Raw genomic sequence first — 21,254 nt, 5'->3', positions numbered from 1 at the left:
CTACTGGATGATATCCTAAAGAAGACAATAGCGGAAAACGGTAACCAGTTAATAAAAATATCAGAAGATATTGGTTTGAATTAAAAAAAAATTACAGGCACTCGTGGGAGTGCCGACAGAAGTGAAAACTTCTTATAATATATAATTTACGAGCTCAATGCTTTTACCCCATCCTAAAAAAAGTGCTACACCTATACCATATTCGATATACGCGATGCTTTTGCCCTATGCTATTTATGTATACATACACATAATTTATATATGGACAAAATTTATTTCAGCCAAGTGATGGCGGTCACAAATTCAATATTTTTCCCCATCCAAGAAGTGCAAAACGTCCCTAAATAAGTTTCACTTCAAATATTTATTTCGTCGAAGCGATTACGGCCCTAATTCGATACTTTTCCTCCATAAAAAAGTGCACAACGTCCCTATAAAAGTTTTCACTTAAAAAATTTATTTCGTCGAAGCGATTACGGTCGCTAATTTAATAATTTTTCCTTATCCAAAAAGTGCACAACGTTCCTCAAGAAGTTTTCACTTCAAAAATTTATTTCGTCGAGCCGATGAAGGTTCGCTAATATAATATTTTCCCCATCCAAAAAGTGCACAACGTCCCTCAAGAAGTTTCCACTTCAAAAATTGATTTCATCGAAACGATGACGGTCGCTAATTTAATACTTTTTTTACATCGAAAAAGTGCACAACGTCCCTAAATAAGTTTCACTTCAGATATTTATTTCGTTGAAACGATGACGGTCCCTAATTCAATACTTTTCCGCCATCCAAAAGTGCACAACGTTCCTAAAGAAGTTTTCACTTTAAAAATGTATTTCGTCGAAGCGATGACTGTCGCCAATTTAATAATTTTTCCCCATCCAAAAAGTGCACAACTTCCCTAAAGAAGTTTTCACTTCAAAAATTTATTGCGTCGAAGCGATAAAGGTCGCTAATTTATATTTTTTTCCCATCCAAAAAGTGCACAACGGTGTCAAGAAGTTTCCACTTCAAAAATTGATTTCATCGAAGCGATGACGGTCGCTAATTTAATGCTTTTTTCCATCGAAAAAGTGCACAACGTCCCTTAAAGAAGTTTTACTTCAAATATTTATTTCGTCGAAGCGATGACGGTCCATAATTCAATACTTTTCCCCATCCAAAAGTGCACAACGTTCCTCAAGAAGTTTTCACTTCTCGAATTTATTTCATCGAATCGATGACGGTCGCGAAGACGGTCGATAATTTAATACTTTTTTTCCATCCAAAAAGAGCACAACGTCCCTAAAGAAGTTTTTGCTTCAAATGTTTATTTCGTCGAAGCGATGACGGTCGATTATTTATTACTTTCTCCCCATTAAAATTTAATAATTTTTCCCCATCCAAAAAGTGCACAACGTCCCTAAAAAAGTTTTCACTTCAAAAACTTATTTCGCCGAAGCGATGACGGTCGCTAATTCTATACTTCTTCCCCATCTAAAAAGTGCACAACGTTCCCAAAAGAAGTTTTCACTTTAAAAATTTATTTTGCCGTAGCGATGACGGTTGCGATGACGTTCGCTAATTCAATACTTTTTCCCTATCTAAAAAGTGCACAACGTCCCTAAAGAAATTTTCACTTCAAAAATTTATTTCGTCGAAACGATGACGGTCGCTAATTTAATAATTTTTTCCCATCCAAAAAGTGCACAACGACCGTCAAGAAGTTTCCACTTCAAAAATTGATTTCTTCGAAGCTATGACGGTCGCAATGACGGTCGCCAATTTAATACTTTTCCCATCCAAAAAGTGCACAACGTCCCTAAAGAAGTTTTCACTTCAATACATATACGTACAAAATTTATTTCGCCGAAGAGATGACGGTCGCGATGACGGTCGCGAAATAAATCCTTTTTCCCTATCGAAAAATAGGTTTTACATTTATTTTAAATTTAAATACTTCTATACAATTTATGTGTAGATACACATAATATAGATACGTATAAAATTTATTTCGTCGAAGAGATGACGGTCGCGAAATAAATATTTTTTCCTCATGCTAAAATAGGTTTTACATTTATTTTAAATTTAAATACTTCTATACAATTTATATATACATACAAACAATATATAGCATAAGCGATGACGGTCGCAATGACGGTCTCGAATTCAATGCTTTTTCCCCTATCCAAAAATCGCACAACGTCCCTAAAGAAGTTTTCACTTCAAAAACTCCTACTCTACGCCCTAAAAGGCTAAAACAAATTTCATCCCAAAAAGCAACCATAGACTTTCCAACTCCGGGCAATTTACCAAAGTTATATAAAAGTACCTTTCCAATAAGTGAAGCAAATAAAACGGATTTGATAAAGATGTGCCAAGAAAATATTTTCCAGAAGAGGTGCATGCTTGAATAACAAATTTAAAAACCGGTAATTATATCGTAGATCGAATTCCAGACATAATGATGTGAGAATAATCGAAAGAAGACACATTTTACCTTTTAATTTTCTAAAAAGAATGTAGATTAGTTTATTTTTGTTGGAATAATATACAATTAACTTTTATTTTATAATTAAAAAAATTTAAAATAAAAACCAATAAAGTCAAATGTTATACTCATTCAACGAGGTAAAACCCGATAAATATCACGTTTTTTTTTTGGAAATACGTTTTTATAAATTAAACTTAAAATAAATTATTCTAACTAAATATTAAATTCTCCGCCATTTGGCTATAACAAATATTTGATAAAACTTCCTATGACGATTTTAAATCTTCTTCAAACTTCCTAAAATCTTTAATCGAGATTATCTCTAAACAATGGTTTTGTTAGTTATCGGGTTTTCGCTCGAACCCCTCGATATTCTCCTTTTCTATTTGGGTTGTTACACTTTATCCTGTTACGTGCATGTTGCCTCTGCATTCGCACTCCTATTTCTATCCCAATTTATTTTATGCTACCTTCTTCTGTTGCTACTTTAACTTGAGATCCATCTATAGTTTTTGTTAATCTGATTAGCTTTGCTGGTATATCTTGATTTTTCATTTCAATAAATAATTTATTTCTTCTAATACAGTCAAAGACTTGTCTGAAGTCGACGAAAAGGGTGTGGAGTTATATGTTGTGTTCATGGTATTTCTCGATTGTTTGGGTAATTATGTTGATTGCATCTGTAGTGGATCTGCCTTCTCTGAACCCTTGCTGATAGTCCCCAATTTTTTCTCTGTGAATTGAGTGACTTTTGGTCTTATGAGGGCTGTTAGAATCTTGTATATTGTACTCAGTAGAGATATTCCTCTTCTCCTTTCTCAACTTCCCTGTTTACTTCTCCTTTCTTAAATATTGGTATCATTCTGCCTTCTTTCAATCCTCACTCAGGTATTTCTTCTGCTTCCCATATTCTAACTATTATTTTATAGATGCATGTTAATATTTTTTCTCCTCCGTTTTTTATTACTTTGTTGGGAAATTTATCTGTGCCAGGTGTATTTTTCTGTTTCATTTTTTAATGATGGCTTCATGGTGTTTCCCATTATCCATTATCAATTTTAACCATTGGTTTGCCTTTCCTTTGTTTAGCATTTAGGTATCCAAATAGTTTAGCGCTGTCGTTACTTTTCTCTTCCTTTAACAACTCTTCCATCCACAGGTTTGTATTTAACCGAACACCAATGTAAAATCTGTATGATTTAGAAACATTTGTCTTTTGGCACCAAATATAGTTGAGCACCAAAATTTTAATATCAAATTATTTATTTTTAAGCGTTAAAGTATTGGGTTGTGAAGGACACGACAAATATTACTTGAACAGCAAAATAACCAAAAATCGGCATCAAAATATATATTTAAGCCCATTAAACAACGTAGGCATACAAAATTATACATTCAAGTATTAAAAATAAAAACATCAGTAGTTCTACGCTGCCTCGAAAGTAACACCAATAAACCAACAAGAACTAACCAATGTAAAACTAAAAATCTGTTCTAACCTATATTGATACAAAATATCACAGAAAAACCATCATAATTATATTAATGAACTGTAAGAGCTACTTTGGCCCGTGTCAGTCGCCCCTGCTTTCCTTTCATTACTAAAGGAAAGTTTTTTGTTTCAGAAGGTGGTATAGCGTATTTAAGGGGTCATATACGTTTTTCGAGCTTAAAAAGTAGTCTAAATGTAATGATAAATTGTACGAAAACTATTGGGCTAATTGATTTCATTTTTTTTTAATTTTAGAGGTGGACTCTTAAGGAGCATAAAACATGTGTTAAAATTTAAAAATAATTAAAAACATGGCGGCTGCCTCCAATGATGTAGAACGTGTTTTTTTTTCAGGTCAAACGGTGGGCATGATTCAGCTTGTAATATTTATCTGAAACAAAAATTGTTTAATTTTTATCATTTTTTAGAGTCATAGTTCTCGTGTGACGAGAGGAATTTAAGAAGAAAAAAAAAATTACGGAAATGGTCGAAATTTAAAAAAAAGTCGTAATTTTCACCAAAAAAATTGTCTTTTTTTTATTGCTATTCGAAAATGGTTAAATTTAATCAAAAAAGCTCTCGTCACACGATAGTGAATCTAATTTAGAATATGTATGCCAAAAATTACGTTAATCGGACGAACGGTTAAGCAGTTATAGTCCAGTCGGCAAGTACTTTTAGCGACGAAAAATTCCGAAGTTAATGAAATTTTAGGGTGTTGTTTGTACATGTTTAGTGATGTCAAATCCAAGTTTTCAACCTCGAGGAGGTTGTGGAAAATTTTTGGCGGCCGAAAAACCTCGAAATTTTCGGACTTGTTTCAGTTTGTTGCTCATAACTCTAAAACGGTCAATCCTACGTGAAAAGCTATTATATAGTAATTTAAAGAAGGCACAATTTCCCGTCGATCAAAAAAAAAAGTCCGGAATCGGTCCAATAGATAAACTTTTACGGGCGATCAAAAAATGACAATTTTTTCTAATTTTGTTAAAATCTGGCATATCCTCATTTTCAAAGTGCTGTAGCTTTACAACATCACTCCCAATTGCCTACCCCCCTCCCTAAACGTTGTAGAGCATCAACAGGAGAGTTCAAAAACAACAAAAATTTTAAAATTGGCCTAATTTTTCAAATTTTAGATACTGTTTTCCTAAAATTGGCATATCTCGAAAGTAGCTCCTAAAGACCTAGTAAAGACCTAGTAAAGACCTAAGGCTGTAATAAGGATTTACCTTTGCATGTAGGTGTACTCGTATATGCGGAGAACCAGGTCATACCCAAATGGTAATAAATGTAATAACTTCAAAACACTTCATTTCGCTCAAAAAGATTATATTAGTAAAACTATTCACCTTAAAACTATTCAGTAAAAGGTCATTTGCCTACTGAAAGGATTAACCTATTGTTGCATAGAAAACAGTTTCAACTTATACCTGTAAAAGATAAGTGAACTTTTAGTCAGGGAATTCCTTTAAAATGTGTTCAATTTTTATAAACAATCACGCCTATTCTGTAACTCATTTCGATGATAGAAGTCAGTAAAATCGAATAGAAGTGGCCAAGTCGAATAGAAATAGTCCAAATCCGTATTCCATAACTACTTCGGAATCTCTACAATCGTAATGTGAATAGAAATCACTTCGACAGCATTTACCCTGTCGAGATGAGATTTCGATTATCGGAATTGTGGTTGACGCAAGCGCATTTTGTTTTGTTTTGACGTTTATATTTTATATATAAAAATAATTGATTACTACTTATTTTATAATTATTTATAGTGTTTGTACCTTTTTTAGCTGCTTAATTTTTAGTCTGTGGTGTTATTTGTAATTATATATTTAATTTAGACATGTTGTACGAGTATGAATTGGACCTTGGACCTAACCTTATTTATTTGCTATTTGGCTTGGCACATGAATGAACGTTTGCCTCTCGCAGTGTTGCCATCATTTTGTTGGTAATTTCTTGTACAATTTCAATCAACGGTATAATGTACAAGAATAGCATACGATAGACTTCTGATGCGTTGATGGATAAATATATTATACCAGTATCATTTTATAACTAGACTCCTTTCTTAAACAATGCCAGTATACTTGTATATTTATCAATCAACGCTCATAGTCTGAACAAATTATAGAAAAGATGCCATTTTTTGGAAAATTTGTTTAGCAGTTATTTCAGCTCTAATTGAATCTTAAAGATTGCATATTATTAGTAATATCGATTTTAAATTATATATTAATAATAATGAATTAGTAACATCAATTTAAATATCTTTGATTTAAAACCATTTATACTTCTTATCTTCACTTATCTTTTTTATTTATCAGTTTATCTTCTTTTTTATATCAATTTTAATTAACTTTAATACTTTATTTATTTTTCAAAACTTGAGGATAGTATGAAAACATTGAGGATATGGCAACGATGTCATATTGTAAATTTAGATCCAGTCACAGAACAATAATTTCGCTAGTTAATGCGGGGTTGCCACCACCTCAGAACCGCGTGAAATAGAAGTCAGGGATTTCGATTACGATATGAGTTACAGAATACCAATCCAAACACAAAAATGATGCGATAGATATCAAACATTCCGATTTTGGGTAATTACGATTCGACTTGGTCATTTCTATTCGATTTGTTAAAAGTTACAGAATAGGGCTGATTAGCTATTGATTCAAGTGTTTTTATTTTCTGGCAAATAAAATGAAAATTTCCAATCAAATTAGTTTTTTTTTTCACATATACATTTTGGATATTTTTCCTCTTATTCAAAACAACACTAACTTTTACAACTATTTTATTTTAATTTTATTTTGCTTTTCGTCATAACATCAGTCAGATTTTAGTAGTATTTATTAAATAATATTGACAACCGTTATAAAATATACATGAATTTATTAAATAAATGCAACAAAAGTAAGGAGTTTGAAGTTTTAAATTAACTTGAAAATATGAATCGGGTTTTAGGGTCCTGCACTGAATGTGTTAACTCTGCGGTATAATATTTACGTGTATTTATATTTGTATATATTATCAATTCTATCAATAAACCGCAAAATGTAGGTGCAACCTTATTTTTTTAATCACTTTGTGTATCAAATACAAATTCAACTTAAATATGTTCAATCAGTTTTTATTTATATATCAATACATTCGTTTTTGTTTCATTAAGAATTGAAGAAAAAGTATTTAAGAACTTTTCAGCCTTCTTTCAGCTTTAGAGGCGCATTTTTCGCTCAAAGCAAGATATGTTTCATATTCATAACCTTCTATCTTTTACCGTAAGTTTGATAGAATAAAAGATTTTACATTAGGGAACCAGTTCAAAAAACATATTAAAAATTGGAACAACGGGATTATTTCTTAGTTGACCCATTTTTTTACGCTATTTGCACTGGCCTATACCTACAGATATTTTCTACTAAAGGATAATAAATCCTGACCGATGAAATATCCTGATAATATGGATACGGTAGATTTAAATACATATATCTTCAATAATCCTACATACATAGGTAAATCCTTATTACGTCCCTAGGTCGATACGGAATGGTATCAGAGACGATTGTGGGTTATAGGGTTGAATAAGCCCCAGGAAAGAGCATAAAACCAGGTGGGAGCTACTTTCGAGAAACGCCAATTTTAAAAAAACAGGTTCTAAAATTTCAAAAATTAGGCCAATTTTAAAATTTTTGTGGTTTTTGAACTCTCTTGTTGATGCTCTACAACTTTTAGGGAGGGGGTTGGCAATTGGGAGTGATGCTGTAAAGCTACAGCACTTTGAAAATGAGGTTATGCTAGATTTTAACAAAATTAGAAAAAATTGTCATTTTTTGATCGCCCGTAAAAGTTTATCTATTGGACCGATTCCGGACTTTTTTTTTGATCGACGGGAAATTGTGCCGTCTTTAAATTACTATATGATAGCTTTTCACGTAGGATTGACCGTTTTAGAGTTAAGAGCGACAAACTGAAACAAGTCTGAAAATTTCGAGGTTTTTCGGCCGTCAAAAATTTTCCACAACCTCCTCGAGGTCGAAAACTTGGATTTGACATCAGTAAACATGTACAAACAACATCCTAAAATTTCATTAACTTCGGAATTTTTCGTCGTGACGCCCCTTTTCCACAACCTGCCGACCGGACTATTATCATGCCCACCGTTTGACCTCACCAAAAAAACATGTTCTACGCCACTGGACGCAGCCGCCATGTTTTTAATTATTTTTTAACTTTTAACATATGTTTTATGCTCCACCTTTAAAATTAAAAAAAAAATGAAATCAATTAGCCCAATAGTTTTCGTACAATTTATCATTACATTTAGACTACTTTTTAAGCTCGAGAAACGTATATGACCCCTTAAGCCAAATGGTCATTCCAAAAACATGTTCGCACATATATTCCTTGATGAACATTGGACAATAAATTAGAAGTACCTTGCACCCAGTCATCTTTTTTCTTCGGCAAAAACACTTTACATTCACTAAAACACTGTATCATGTAATCATCAAATTTGGTCCATGACTAAAATGAGTTTTGTCTTCATATTCATGTTTTTGGGCACCCTCTTAGGTAGTTTAGCCCTTTCTTCTTCAGCCTTGTTCGTCCACTGCTGGACATAGGCCTCTTCCATTTGCTTCCATCGATTTCTACTCTTGGTAATTCTCATCCACTGCTTGCCCGCGACTTGTTTGATATCATCTACCCACCTCTTCTGTGGTCTGCCTACTCATCGCCTGTTCTCTCTTGGTCTCCAGTTTGTTAGTCTCTGTCCATTTTTCGGGATTATCTCGGGCAACATGTCCGACCCATTGCCACTTGAGCCTTGCTATACATTCTGCGACATCAGTAATCCTTGTTCTTTCACGAATGTCGATATTTCGAATTCTGTCTCTCAAACTAATCCCTAGCATGGCCCTCTCCATCGCTCTTTGGGTTGTACTGAGCTGCTCTAAGGTTTTCTTTGTAAAGGCCATGGTCTCTCATCCATATGTAGTTACATTCAAGATACATTTGTCATAAACTCTATGTTTTAGACACATTGGTATATCTTTATTCTTCAAGATAAAGCTTAACTTGCCGAAAGTTACCTAAGACAATTGTATGCATCTTTTTATTTCGGCTATTTGGTTTTCTTTGCCGATTTTAATGTTATGTCCAAGATTATAATATAGTGGTCTACATTTTCAAGACTGACGTTGTCAATAAAAAGATTAGTTTGTACATTAGGGTGGGCTGAAAAAAATAAATGTTTTTTTTTTCAAGTGCTATACCGCGAAAAACTTGCATATATACTTCATAAATAAAATGCAACTGAGAAAAAAATTATTTTTTCAATATCACGGTAGCGCAATGCAATTAAAATAGTTCGTTTTTTGAAAAAAACTTGGATTTTTAAAATTTTTTCTCCGGTGTAAAAACTTTAAATAATCAATCGCTATAGTGAAAAAACTGTATAATTTGACTTAGAAAACAGAAATACACAATGAACCAGTTTAAAAAACAATGTTTACGGTAGCGCAAACAGCTTTAAATAACGGATAATTACGCTAAAAGGCGCAGTTTACAACACTGCCGTCCCGCGCGGAATGATTCGTTTTGTATGTGACTGTACCGTTTCCCCCACCACTCGTACCCAACCCACAATTCCTTGTGTTGTGTACGCTTGCTTCGCCATTTTGTGAGCTCGCGTCAGTGACTCGGCAGTGTTTGTCAGTGTCAAAGCTTTTGTTGTGTTACTTTTACTGTTACGTTGAGTGTGTGTTGAGTGTCATGGCTTTGTCCAAGAAAATTACGCGTAGTGAGTTTGATTGTCCAATATTCGGTTACCCAAAGGAACTACCTGTAAGTAAACTGCCTTCCTATGAAAACGTTTTAAAGTGCTTCTTTCTTGAACATTACAATTTAGCTGTGGAAACCAACAACAAATTGTTGAACAACAACAGTTTTTCACAAATTTCTAATATTGTTGCACCGAAAGTTAAGCAATTATTTGATAAAGCCTCAATACCAACAGTCTCCCTTTACAGAATTGTTCAAATGATCAATGCCTACAATAACAGTTACAGAGGTCTTATGAAGTCCTACAAACGAGATAAGGAAAAAGACTCGTTCAAAAAAAAAGTTGAAGATTTCAAGCAAAAGTCCTTGCGACTGTTTGATATCTCCGCATGCAAATGCACAATAACATTAGATTGCAATTGCCGAAAGGCCGTTGACTTGTGTGAGTGTCCGGTATCGATTGTTTGTACATGTGAGAAGTCAAAAAAAGTACCAGTCATTGAACTTAAGTTTTTGTACCTTCAAAGAAAACATAGTTTAGGCAAAATTGGTAACGTAGATGTGAAGGAGTCAAAAAAAATTATTCAAAGACAAAAAAGAAAAAACACTGAGTACAGCAGATGTCAGTCGAACGTTGACTCATTGTCACAGCCATCGTGCTCAAAAACTATGGAACCTACACAAATAGAAGACTTTGACTCAACTGAAATAAATAGAAATGAGGATAGTAGCGATGAAGAAGAGTTTGAACCTGTTGTAAAGTCACCATGGCAGATGCGAATTAAATTGACTAATACTGCGCTAACAAGTGATCGTTTTGGAGTTTCTGATAGAGCAACAGCTGCTATTGCTTCTAGCCTTTTGCAAGATTTTGGTATTATAACTGAAACTGAACATTCTAATGTTATTGATAAAAATAAAATCCGAAGGGGGAAAAAGGTTATCCGCACAGAACTGCAGGTGCAGAATAAGGCTGAGCTCAACACATTTCAAGGATTGTATTTTGATGGAAGGAAAGATGACACCATTGTGATTGAGAAGGTAAATTCAAAGCATTTTCGGAGAGTGATTAAGGAAGAACATTATTCTATCATTCAAGAACCTGGATCTGTATATGTTGGTCATGTTACACCTTGTTCTGGATCTGCTCAAAACATTGCCGACAGTATAATTACTTATTTGAAAAAAACTGGACTTTCCCTTGATGATTTAGACGTCATTGGATGTGACGGCACCGTTACAAATACAGGGTGGAAAGGGGGCGTAATTCGAACAATTGAAGAAAAATTGAAAAGGCCAATGCAGTGGGCAGTTTGTCTCTTGCACTTCAACGAATTACCACTCCGACACCTGTTCCAGTTTTTGGATGGAGACACTACAGGGCCTACAACATTTAAAGGACCTATCGGAACAGAGCTCAATAACTGCGAAAAACTCCCCTTGGTGAAATTTGCTAGTGTGGAGTGTGAAATTCCAGATATTGACCGAAGCATATTGAGCAAGGACCAACAGTATTTACTGGACATAAGTTCTGCTGTACAATCAGGAATCTGTCCCATAGATTTATCTCACCGTGAACCTGGCCCACTCTCTCACGCAAGATGGCTAACAATGGCTAACAGGATTCTAAGATTGTATGTGAGTGTTGAATATCCATCAGACGAACATAAAATCGTAGTTCATTTTATTCTGAAGTCATACATGCCTGTTTGGTTCAATATCAAAAAAAGCAAGTACTTAACTGATGGACCAGAACACATATTTCAAACTGTAAAATCCTCAAGATTCCTGCCTGAAAATCTGCTTCAAGTAATAGACCCCGTTATTGAAAGGAACGCTTACTTTGCCCACCCAGAAAACTTGATGTTGAGTATGATAGTAGATAAAAGAACTCACATAAGAGAATTGGGATTGAGACGAATCATAAAGGCCAGGACATCAGCACCCAAAAGAAAGTCAATTAGAGCTTTCCATCCACCCAAATTAAATTTTCAAGCCACAGAGTACAGTGAACTGATTGACTGGACTGCCACCACATTGTCACCACCACCATTACTAAGAAGAATCAGCGACGAAGAAATTCGTGCAAAAATCTTCACTGGGGACACCGCAGCTGAATGGAGATTCGACAAATTTCCTTGTCATACGCAAGCGGTTGAACGATGCATCAAACTTGTAACCAGCGCTTCACAAAAAGTAGTTGGTTTTGAAGCAAGAGATGGGCTCATCCGAACTACACTACAGTCAAGAGCAGCTATGCCATGCTTTGAAAGCAAATCAGCCTTCAAACTTCCTAAACAAGAATGATTATGGACTTAGTGATGAAATATATTCTACTAATCAAAATTCCTTTTTGAATTTTCAATAACAATTTTCATGAAAGATTTGTAATGCTATGATTTAAGTTGATGCTAATAAACTATGTTAAAAGGAATTTGAATTATTAATTTGCAGTCCCCACACTTTAAACAACAAATAAATTAAAAGAAATCTTTTTATTAAAAGGCATTGTGAGTAAACTGTCGCAGGACGGCAGTGTTGTAAACTGCGCCTTTTAGCGTAATTATCCGTTATTTAAAGCTGTTTGCGCTACCGTAAACATTGTTTTTTAAACTGGTTCATTGTGTATTTCTGTTTTCTAAGTCAAATTATACAGTTTTTTCACTATAGCGATTGATTATTTAAAGTTTTTACACCGGAGAAAAAATTTTAAAAATCCAAGTTTTTTTCAAAAAACGAACTATTTTAATTGCATTGCGCTACCGTGATATTGAAAAAATAATTTTTTTCTCAGTTGCATTTTATTTATGAAGTATATATGCAAGTTTTTCGCGGTATAGCACTTGAAAAAAAAAACATTTATTTTTTTCAGCCCACCCTATTGTACATTACTCATTATTTTTGTTTTCTGAAGATTCATTTTGAGATCTATTTTATTTGATTGCTGGTTTAATTCCTTCATCATTTGCTCCAGTTCCTTGATATCTGTACTGAATAATACTATGTCGTCCGCAAACCTCAAATGACTCAAACATACACCATCAATGTTTAGACCTTTTTCGCCCCAGTCGAGCTGTTTGAATACATTTTCCAATGCTAAGGTAAAAAGTTTTGGTGAAATAGTATCACTTTGTCTAATACCTTTACCAACGCGTATTTTTTCGGTTTTTTCGTCTTCATTGATTTTGATGTGGAATGTGGCCTGTTCATAAATGTTTTTAATGAGTGTAGTGTACCGTGAGTCTATTCGAGCATCCCTTAAGGCTGACAAAAAGGATCAGGTTTCAATACTGTCGAAAGCCTTGTGAAAGTCAATAAATGCCATATGTAAAGGTACATTATACAAAGTGTCCCGAAAAGATTGGTCATAAATTATACCACAGATTCTGGGGTCAAAAATAGGTTGATTGAACCTCACTTACCTATATACAATAGTGCACACAAAAAAAGTTACAGCCCATTGAAGTTAGAAAATAAAAATCGATTTTTTTTCATATATCGAAAACTCTCGGAGATTTTTTATTGAAAATGGACATGTGGCATTTTTATGGCAGCAACATCTTAAAAAAAAATTAAAGTGAAATTTGTGCACCCCATAAAAATTTTATGGGGGTTTTGTTCCCTTAAACCCCCCAAACTTTTGTGTACGTTCCAATTAAATTATTATTGTGACACCATTGGTTAAACACAATGTTTTTAAAACTTTTTTGCCTCTTAGTACTTTTTCGATAAGCCAGTGTTTATCGAGATATTTTGAATATTTGTCGAATCCACCACATATTTGTAGGTATATGGTATACGATTATAGCGACCTGTTAATAATCTGAAAATTTATTTATAATTTACATTTTTAGGTATATTTTGAAAAAGAAGCTACATCTCAAGAAAAGGTGACATGAAAAAAGACTAAGAGGCAAAAGTTTTAAAAACACTGTGTTTAACTAATGGTACCAAAATATGTAATAGTTTAATTATTGGAACGTACACAAACATTTAGGGGGTTTAAAGGAACAAAACCCCCATAAAATTTTTACGTAAATATATTGAAAAAGAAGCCGCAGCTCGGTAAAAACTGGCTTATCGAAAAAATACTCGGAGGCAAAAAAGTGTTAAAAACGTTGTGTTTAACTAATGGTACCACAATAATGAATTAATTAGAACGTACACAAAAGTTTGGGGGGGTTTAAGGGAACAAAACCCCCATAAATTTTTTATGGGGTGGACAAATTTCACTATAATTTTGTTTTAAGATGTTCCTACCATAAGAATGATACATGTCCATTTTCAATAAACAATCTCTAAAAGTATTCGATATATTGAAAAAAATCGATTTTCATTTTATAACTTCAAAAGGCTGTAACTTTTTTTATGAGCACATTTGTACTAAGGTAAGTTAGGTTCAATTGAACTATTTTTGACCCCAGAATGTGTGGTATAATTTATGACCAATCTTTTCGGGACACCCTGTATTCCGTGGTTTTTTCTACCAGTGTTCTGATTTTAGCCCACTGGTATTTGTCCATTGTTTTAAAGTCACATTTGGCTGCTTTGAAACCATGTAGTTTCGCAGTTTATATTTACTTGACCAATCAGTTACCTTTTCAGAAGCAATAAAAAACGAGAAAGAAGACAGCGGTCTCAAAGTGTGTTACTGTGTTTAATAACCCTATTAAAAGATTCTAATCCATTGTTAGTGGCTCTTCTGTTGCATTCTAGGAGCTGGCTTGTTGTGTGTACATGTTGATAATTCGTTCTTATTTTTTGGTGCTCAGTATTATTGAGCACCAAATATTTTTGGTTGCCAAATATTATTTTTGAGACATTTTAAAATTTGGTAGGTAATGTTGGGGCTCAATAATTACTTTGGTGCTCTTTGGCTGTTTTGTAGCGCCAAAAAATACTTTTTTTATGTATATTTTTTGCTAAATTCAGCTTTTTTCTTTGTCTTTAGCTACTGAAGAGATTAGAAAAAATTTTGATGAAATAATTGCCAATAAAGATACGGAAAATTGTGATTTACAAACAGAAATAAAAACTGTAAAAACTGATTGTGCAACACTAAGAACATTAAATACTGAAATTACAACGAAGTGCAATAAATTACAAGAAGAAAATAACAGATTAATAGATGAATTAAGAAGTAGTAATAATGAATGTATTGATTTGAAAACTACAAACGAGAAGTTACGTAAAGATTATTTGCAAAGTGAGATAGCGAGGAGACAACTTCAAAACACCGTACAAGATTTAAAAGGTATGCTTTTTAAACGCTTTTCTTTACTTCAATAGTTTGCATCAAATCTTTAGACGTTAATTTAACTGACTTTTCTTCAATGCAAATGAATGAAAATTTGCAGACATATGCATTCGCGGGAACAATACACGAATAGTCAATAAAAAAAAATTATGTTTATTAATTGTTTAAATAAAAAAAAACGATTTTAATGGAAAATGGTTAAATTCTCTTGTTTTTTACAATGTAGAAACTTGAAACTTTTACGGATTGTAGCTAATGATATGAACTATACATAGTTTCACTTTTTTAAGTTAATTGTTTACGTTATGCTTCATAAATAAACAATAAAGTTTCAAATTTTGAACGCTCATATACACTCACCGGCACAAAATTCCGCCACCCAAAATTTTTGATTAAGTTTGACAGTCTATAACTTTCTTATTTGTACTTCGATTTTCAAGATTTTTACATCATTTTGTAGGTACATGTATATATGTTTTTTGTTATTATTCCGGAACATAAATTTTTAGCTTAGATGGCATTATACGGGGTGAATGGAAGCGTTGTATTTGAAGCTAGGACAAATAATCCCCGGACAAATAATCCCGGACAAAAAATCCCCACAAATTATCCCCGGACAAAAAATCCCCGGACAAAAAATCCCCACAAAAAATCCCCACAAATAATCCCCGGACAAATAATCCCCGGACAAAAAATCCCCACAAAAAATCCCCACAAATTTTTTTGGACAAAATATCCCCACAAATAATCCCGGACAAACAATTCTCAAGAAAATTTTTTGCTACCGAATAGTTCTCTAAAAGTATAGCAATCGCCATGAAACCAGTTTTCGGCATGAAAATAATGATTAGCGATTAAAATTAAGCATACATTGTAATTTCGATTACCAAATGTCGAATTCCAATTGTGAGTTTTTTAAAAATCGTGGAAGATATGGGGAATAAGCTAAGGCATTGGGAATCATGTTGTACTTATTGTCTATTCGTGATGATAACTGCTGGTCCAGAAAACGATAATCTTGATTGTAATGCAAAAAATTCTGTTCCTTTTTGTAAGTTTAACGTCAAAAATATTTAGTCATCCTCATCATCAATGGCGTTATAACTTTTCCACCTTTTTCTAGGCCGCCAGACTGCATCTTTCCACCTTTTTCTAGGCAGCCCTACAGATCTTCTCCCATCTGGCATCTCCCCGAACAGCCATGTCTGGTTTGATTTATGGATAAATTTTTAAAGTTTTTTTATGGATGCACACAGATCCTTAATTACGTTTTCTGAAAACCTGATATCGAATAGTAATGCCCATAAATTTGTTCCCAAAACCAACAAAAAAGTCAAAATAATCGAAAAGCTTTGAATAACTTTTATGGCGATGCGTGGAACGGATTTTTACATTAGTATAATCAAGATTATTGTTTTCAGTATAGTTGTTAGTTATTATCATGAATAGACAATGTTCTGAACAGAGTTACTCAAAGCAGAGTGATCAAAAGATTTAAGCCAATTACAACATCATTCCCACATCCTTAGCTTATTTCCCATATCTTCCACCATTCACGGCAAAACTTTTAGAGAACTATTCAACAGCAAACATTTCTTAGGGATTTTCTGTCCGGGATTATTTGTGGGGATATTTTGTCCAAAAAAATTTGTGGGGACTTTTTGATCGGGATTTTTTGTCCGGGGACTATTTGTGGGGATTTTTTGTCCGGGATTATTTGTCCGGACCCCTTGTATTTTCTCCTAACTTTAAAAAATTCTGTGGAAAAATTGGAGGCCTGATTTTGTTTCATACTCCTTTTGTATTATCGTGGAGGTATCACTAAGGTTTTGTTTTTTGAATTATCCGAATATCTCTTTTCTTGTAAGACATGTAAATAAAAAAACTGCTTTGAAGGTTTTTTTAATTAAAAATATCAAACGCACTAAAATTAATAAAACAAAACAAAGTTAACAACAAAACAAAATAATTCAATAGCGTGTATATCCACCTCTTTCAGCAACGACTGCTCGCAATATGTTTGGCATCGAATAAAGATGTGTTATCCTTGCCTGGGGAATAGCCTGATAGTACCATCTACCAGGGCCATAACTGTACCAAACTTAAAGATAGGAGAAAATACAACGCTTCCATTCACCCCTGTATAATGCCATGCAAGCAAAATTTTTGTGTTACCGGAATAATACGAAACGATATATCAATACATGTACCTACAAACTGGTGCAAGAATCTTGAAAATCGGAGCACAAATAATAAAGTTATAAATTGTCAAAATTAATCAAAAATTTTGGGTGGCGGAATTTTGTGCCGGTGAGTGTATTTGTTTATATATAAATCGGCGTTTATTTGGACGTTAATTTGACTGCCTTTTCTTCAATGCAAATGACTAAAAATTTGCAGACATATGCATTTGCGGGAACAATACACGAATAGTCAATAAAAAATTTTTTTGTTTATTACTTGTTTAAATAAAAAACGATTTTAACGAAAAATGTTTAAATTCTCTTGTTTTTTACAATAAAGAAACTTGAAACTTTTACAGATTGTAGCTAATTATATGAACTATACATAATTTCACTTTTTACGTTAATTGTTTACGTTATGCTTCATAAATAAACAATAAAGTTTCAAACTTTTTGCCGACTCCGACTACTTTTCATGTTTGTACATCATATGTTTTATACATATTTTAATAAACATGACGATATATTTTAATGTTTGAAAAGTTTAAGACCGTTAAAGAAAAGCGTGGCGCGAAAACCGTTTATTCGATGAAGATGTGCCACGCATTTTTTTTGACGAATGTGTTAGATTTTTTAAATTTTTTTTATTTTTTGCTTTTTAGTTGATTTTTTTATAATATGTTTAAATTTAGTCACTCGTAACTAAAGAAAAGCGTTTCTAAAAATATTTTTTCGTATTTTTTTGTTTTATTTATTTGTATATAATAAATAAGTAGGTATATAATAGTATATTGTGCAACAAGTGCAGAAAGGTACTAATTTCTCACGAGTTTGAAAAGTTGCGGTACGAGCGCAAGCGAGTGCCGCAATTCAAACGAGTGAGAAATCACCTTTCTGCACGTGTTACACACTATACTTTTTATACAACCACAGATTTTCCTAAAAATAAAAATCACAATTTCCAAACGAAGATTAATTATAATAATATGTGATAAATTTTAAACTGTATGTAATTAATACTAATCAATTTAAATTCCTTATATGTAAACAAATTGAACAGAAATCAGTTAAAACAGTAATGCACTGCCTTAATTTGTTTAAATTTAAACTATTTTAAAAAATTATAATACAGTAGAGTCATATTTTAACGTTATATTTATGCCGTTACGGATTTACACAAAACCTACTTCATTCAACGTATCTTGCAGAGGTTGCTAAATCCTTATTGGTTATTTGATAATTATAAAATGTTCAATAAGAATAAAATTGTAAAATAAAACAGTTGTAACATCCATAATTTAATTTCTATTCTATAGTTAAATATAATAAATTGTCTTATAGGTTATATATTTGTCTAAACTTTAACCACGGATGTAAACAGAATATAACGTTACTCAGAATGAGGTAGTCAACTGTGCAGAAAAGAACTTTCCGGCACAGAAACGTCACTTTTCTGCACACTAATGTCAAATATCTTATACTGTGAGAAAATATCAAGTTTGCTAACATAAAACTGTGCAGAAAAGTGCATTGTGAATAGTGATTGTAGAAAAAGTAACATTTAACTTAGTGATGGTGCTCAATTCAACCTGTCACATTTTTGTAAACAAATTGATGAATTTAAAACAGAATTTATATTTTAAATCATCTTTAAAAGTGAATCTGGTTCACAGTACTCAAAAAAATTTTTATTCTTAGCAGTTCTTGCGTACTAAGTTCTCGATCCTTGAAAGTATTCGATTCTGCCCATCACTAATAATTAGTGATGGACGAATCAGCAATGGGAGAATTAACTCTGGTCTGAGATGTCAACTCTGTTATTACTTTTGGCATGGAAGGAAAAAACCTGATTCTTGTTTACTTAGTCGAACAGGTTGTCAGTCTATATCTTAGGGCTTGTTTATATGCCGGCGGTTTGCCAACGTCGACGTCGCGGGTTACCTGTTTTGCCCCTGTTTTACTTGGTATTAGGGTGAAACTTCAAAGGCGGCATTAGGGTGAGATCAAGTAAAACAGGTAAACCGCGCAGTCGACGTTGACAAATCGCCTACATATAAACAAGCCCTTATACAAGAAATAATTACCGGTCTTTTTTATGCATTAGGAAAGTCAGTTGCCGATCCACGAGAACGAGATATTTACTTACTTAGTCTACCTTTAGGTGTAAGGCTAGTGTGTATTTGGATTCCGAGCAGTAAAGACGTACCATATCGCTCTCGAGATCCAAGTTCCAAGTTTTTGTGCCGGTCTCGGCTATCGGCCGGGACTAGTTTATGGTAATTAGTGAAATAAAAAGTAAAAAACGATTTGAGTGATTAATTCTAAATTACTATTTATGTGATTAATTTTGAACTCAGTGGCGTACTATATTAAGGAAATGTACCACCAAAATCAAGTGCCAAATGGGGGGTTGTATAATGTGCCCCAAATATATACACAGCCTCAACAACCTCCAGTAATATCGCCCCCATTTTATGGATTCCCGAGCAGCCAACAGACAACAAACCAGTATATCCCGCCTACTCCATTCCCAAACAATAATCACCAATATAACCAAAACCTCCCTGCACCTCAAATGGATCAACCAAATACATCAAATGCTTCCCAATACATCCTCAGTGGAGAGGAACTTGTCATGGAAAACTCAAGCGACGAAGACGACGAAACCATATAAAATGTCCATGATTTGCAAACAGTCAAAAAAATTACAAAAAAAAGAAAAGCAAACCCCAAAGATGGTAACACAACAACAATGCAAGTGAGTACAAACAACAGATTTGAACCATTAGAAAACTTAACTGATAATAATAACACACCAGTAACACCTAAACCTCCACCTATATTTATCTATGGGGTAAATGATATCAAAAAGATGACTGAAAACCTATCGACAGTCATTAAAGCAGAAGACTACCAGTCGAAAGCTCTCCCAAATGACACAATAAAAATAAACACAAAAACTATTGAGTCATACAGAAAACTTATACAGCATTTAAATAGTAGCAAAATAGTTCACCACACATACCAAGCAAAACAAGATAGAGCTTATAGGGTAGTTATAAGAAATTTACACCACTCGATGCCAGTTGAAGAAATAAAAAGTGAACTAGCTAAATCAGGGCATACTGTCCGTAATATCATTAACGTATTACACAGAGTCAATAAATCACCACTGTCAATGTTCTATGTGGACCTAGAACCGAAAGAAAACAACAAACACATTTATACACTGGATTCTATCGGCAATATGAAAGTCAGCTTTGAACCTCCTCACAGAAAGAAAAATATAACACAGTGTCAGCGCTGTCAACGTTATGGACACACAAAAGCGTATTGTACAAGACCTTACGCATGCGTGAAATGTGGAGGAAGTCATCCAACGCCAGAATGTACAAAACCCAGAAATACACCAGCAAAATGTGCCCTGTGTAACGGAGAACACACTGCAAACTATAAAGGCTGCGTAATTTACAAGGACTTGCAAAATGTAAGAAATAATAGACAACGTGGAAATCAGTCAACCCATAATAATCATAACCCACATCAAAATGTTAACCCAGCACCAACTTCACAGTATCAGAGTCAACAATCACAGTACCAACAACAGAATGGAACCCAATCCTATGCCTAAGCAGTAAGAGCAGGAAATCAAGTAGCTGACATAGGGTCTCAGATGAACTTATTCTTAAACGAATTTAAAGCAATGTTCACCCAACTAATGAATCAAAACAGCATGATCCTTACCACGCTAACAACATTAATTAATAAAATTCATTAGATCTGTTCGAATAGCCGAATGGAACGCAAATGGTTTAGCAAACCATAAAGCAGAAGTAATCCAATTCCTAGAGGACAACATAATAGACATCCTCTTTGTATCCGAAACGCATTTCACAGAAAGAAGCGTAATTAAAATACCTCAATACTCAGTCTACCACACTAGTCACCCAGATGGAACAGCCCATGGAGGATCTGCAATAATTATAAGGAACAATATACAACATCATCAAATGCCGGAACATAAAACAGATAAGCTACAAGCAACAATACTTAATATAA

The 21,254-nt window shown here is 33.5% G+C and overlaps 2 protein-coding genes across 30 annotated transcripts in view; one reads left to right on the top strand and one right to left on the bottom strand.

Annotated features, from left to right (window-relative positions):
• LOC126893466 (protein claret segregational-like) overlaps positions 1–21,254 on the top strand; it is a 649,821-nt gene that overhangs the window by 290,634 nt on the left and 337,933 nt on the right. For 19 of the 21 annotated variants that reach the window (XM_050663692.1, XM_050663700.1, XM_050663699.1 and 16 more), the window contains one exon: positions 14,707–15,009. The exons of the other annotated variants lie outside the window; for them this stretch is intronic. In XM_050663692.1, the coding sequence (XP_050519649.1) occupies positions 14,707–15,009 (303 nt within the window). The remainder of the gene's footprint in view (positions 1–14,706; positions 15,010–21,254) is intronic. 21 annotated transcript variants of the gene reach the window in all.
• Positions 1–21,254, bottom strand: part of LOC126893469 (protein disulfide-isomerase A6 homolog) — a 504,458-nt gene that overhangs the window by 270,431 nt on the left and 212,773 nt on the right. The window contains exon 8 of one of the 9 annotated variants that reach the window (XM_050663728.1): positions 3,807–4,353. The exons of the other annotated variants lie outside the window; for them this stretch is intronic. Coding sequence (XP_050519685.1) covers positions 4,350–4,353 — 4 coding nt within the window. The 3' untranslated portion in view covers positions 3,807–4,349. Of the gene's footprint in view, positions 1–3,806; positions 4,354–21,254 lie in introns of those variants that run through there. 9 annotated transcript variants of the gene reach the window in all.

This window comes from Diabrotica virgifera, chromosome 10, assembly GCF_917563875.1.
Source record: "Diabrotica virgifera virgifera chromosome 10, PGI_DIABVI_V3a".
Lineage (NCBI taxonomy): Eukaryota > Metazoa > Arthropoda > Insecta > Coleoptera > Chrysomelidae > Diabrotica > Diabrotica virgifera.
The sequence above is the reverse complement of the archived record's forward strand: the minus strand, read 5'-3'. Positions and strand labels throughout refer to the sequence as shown.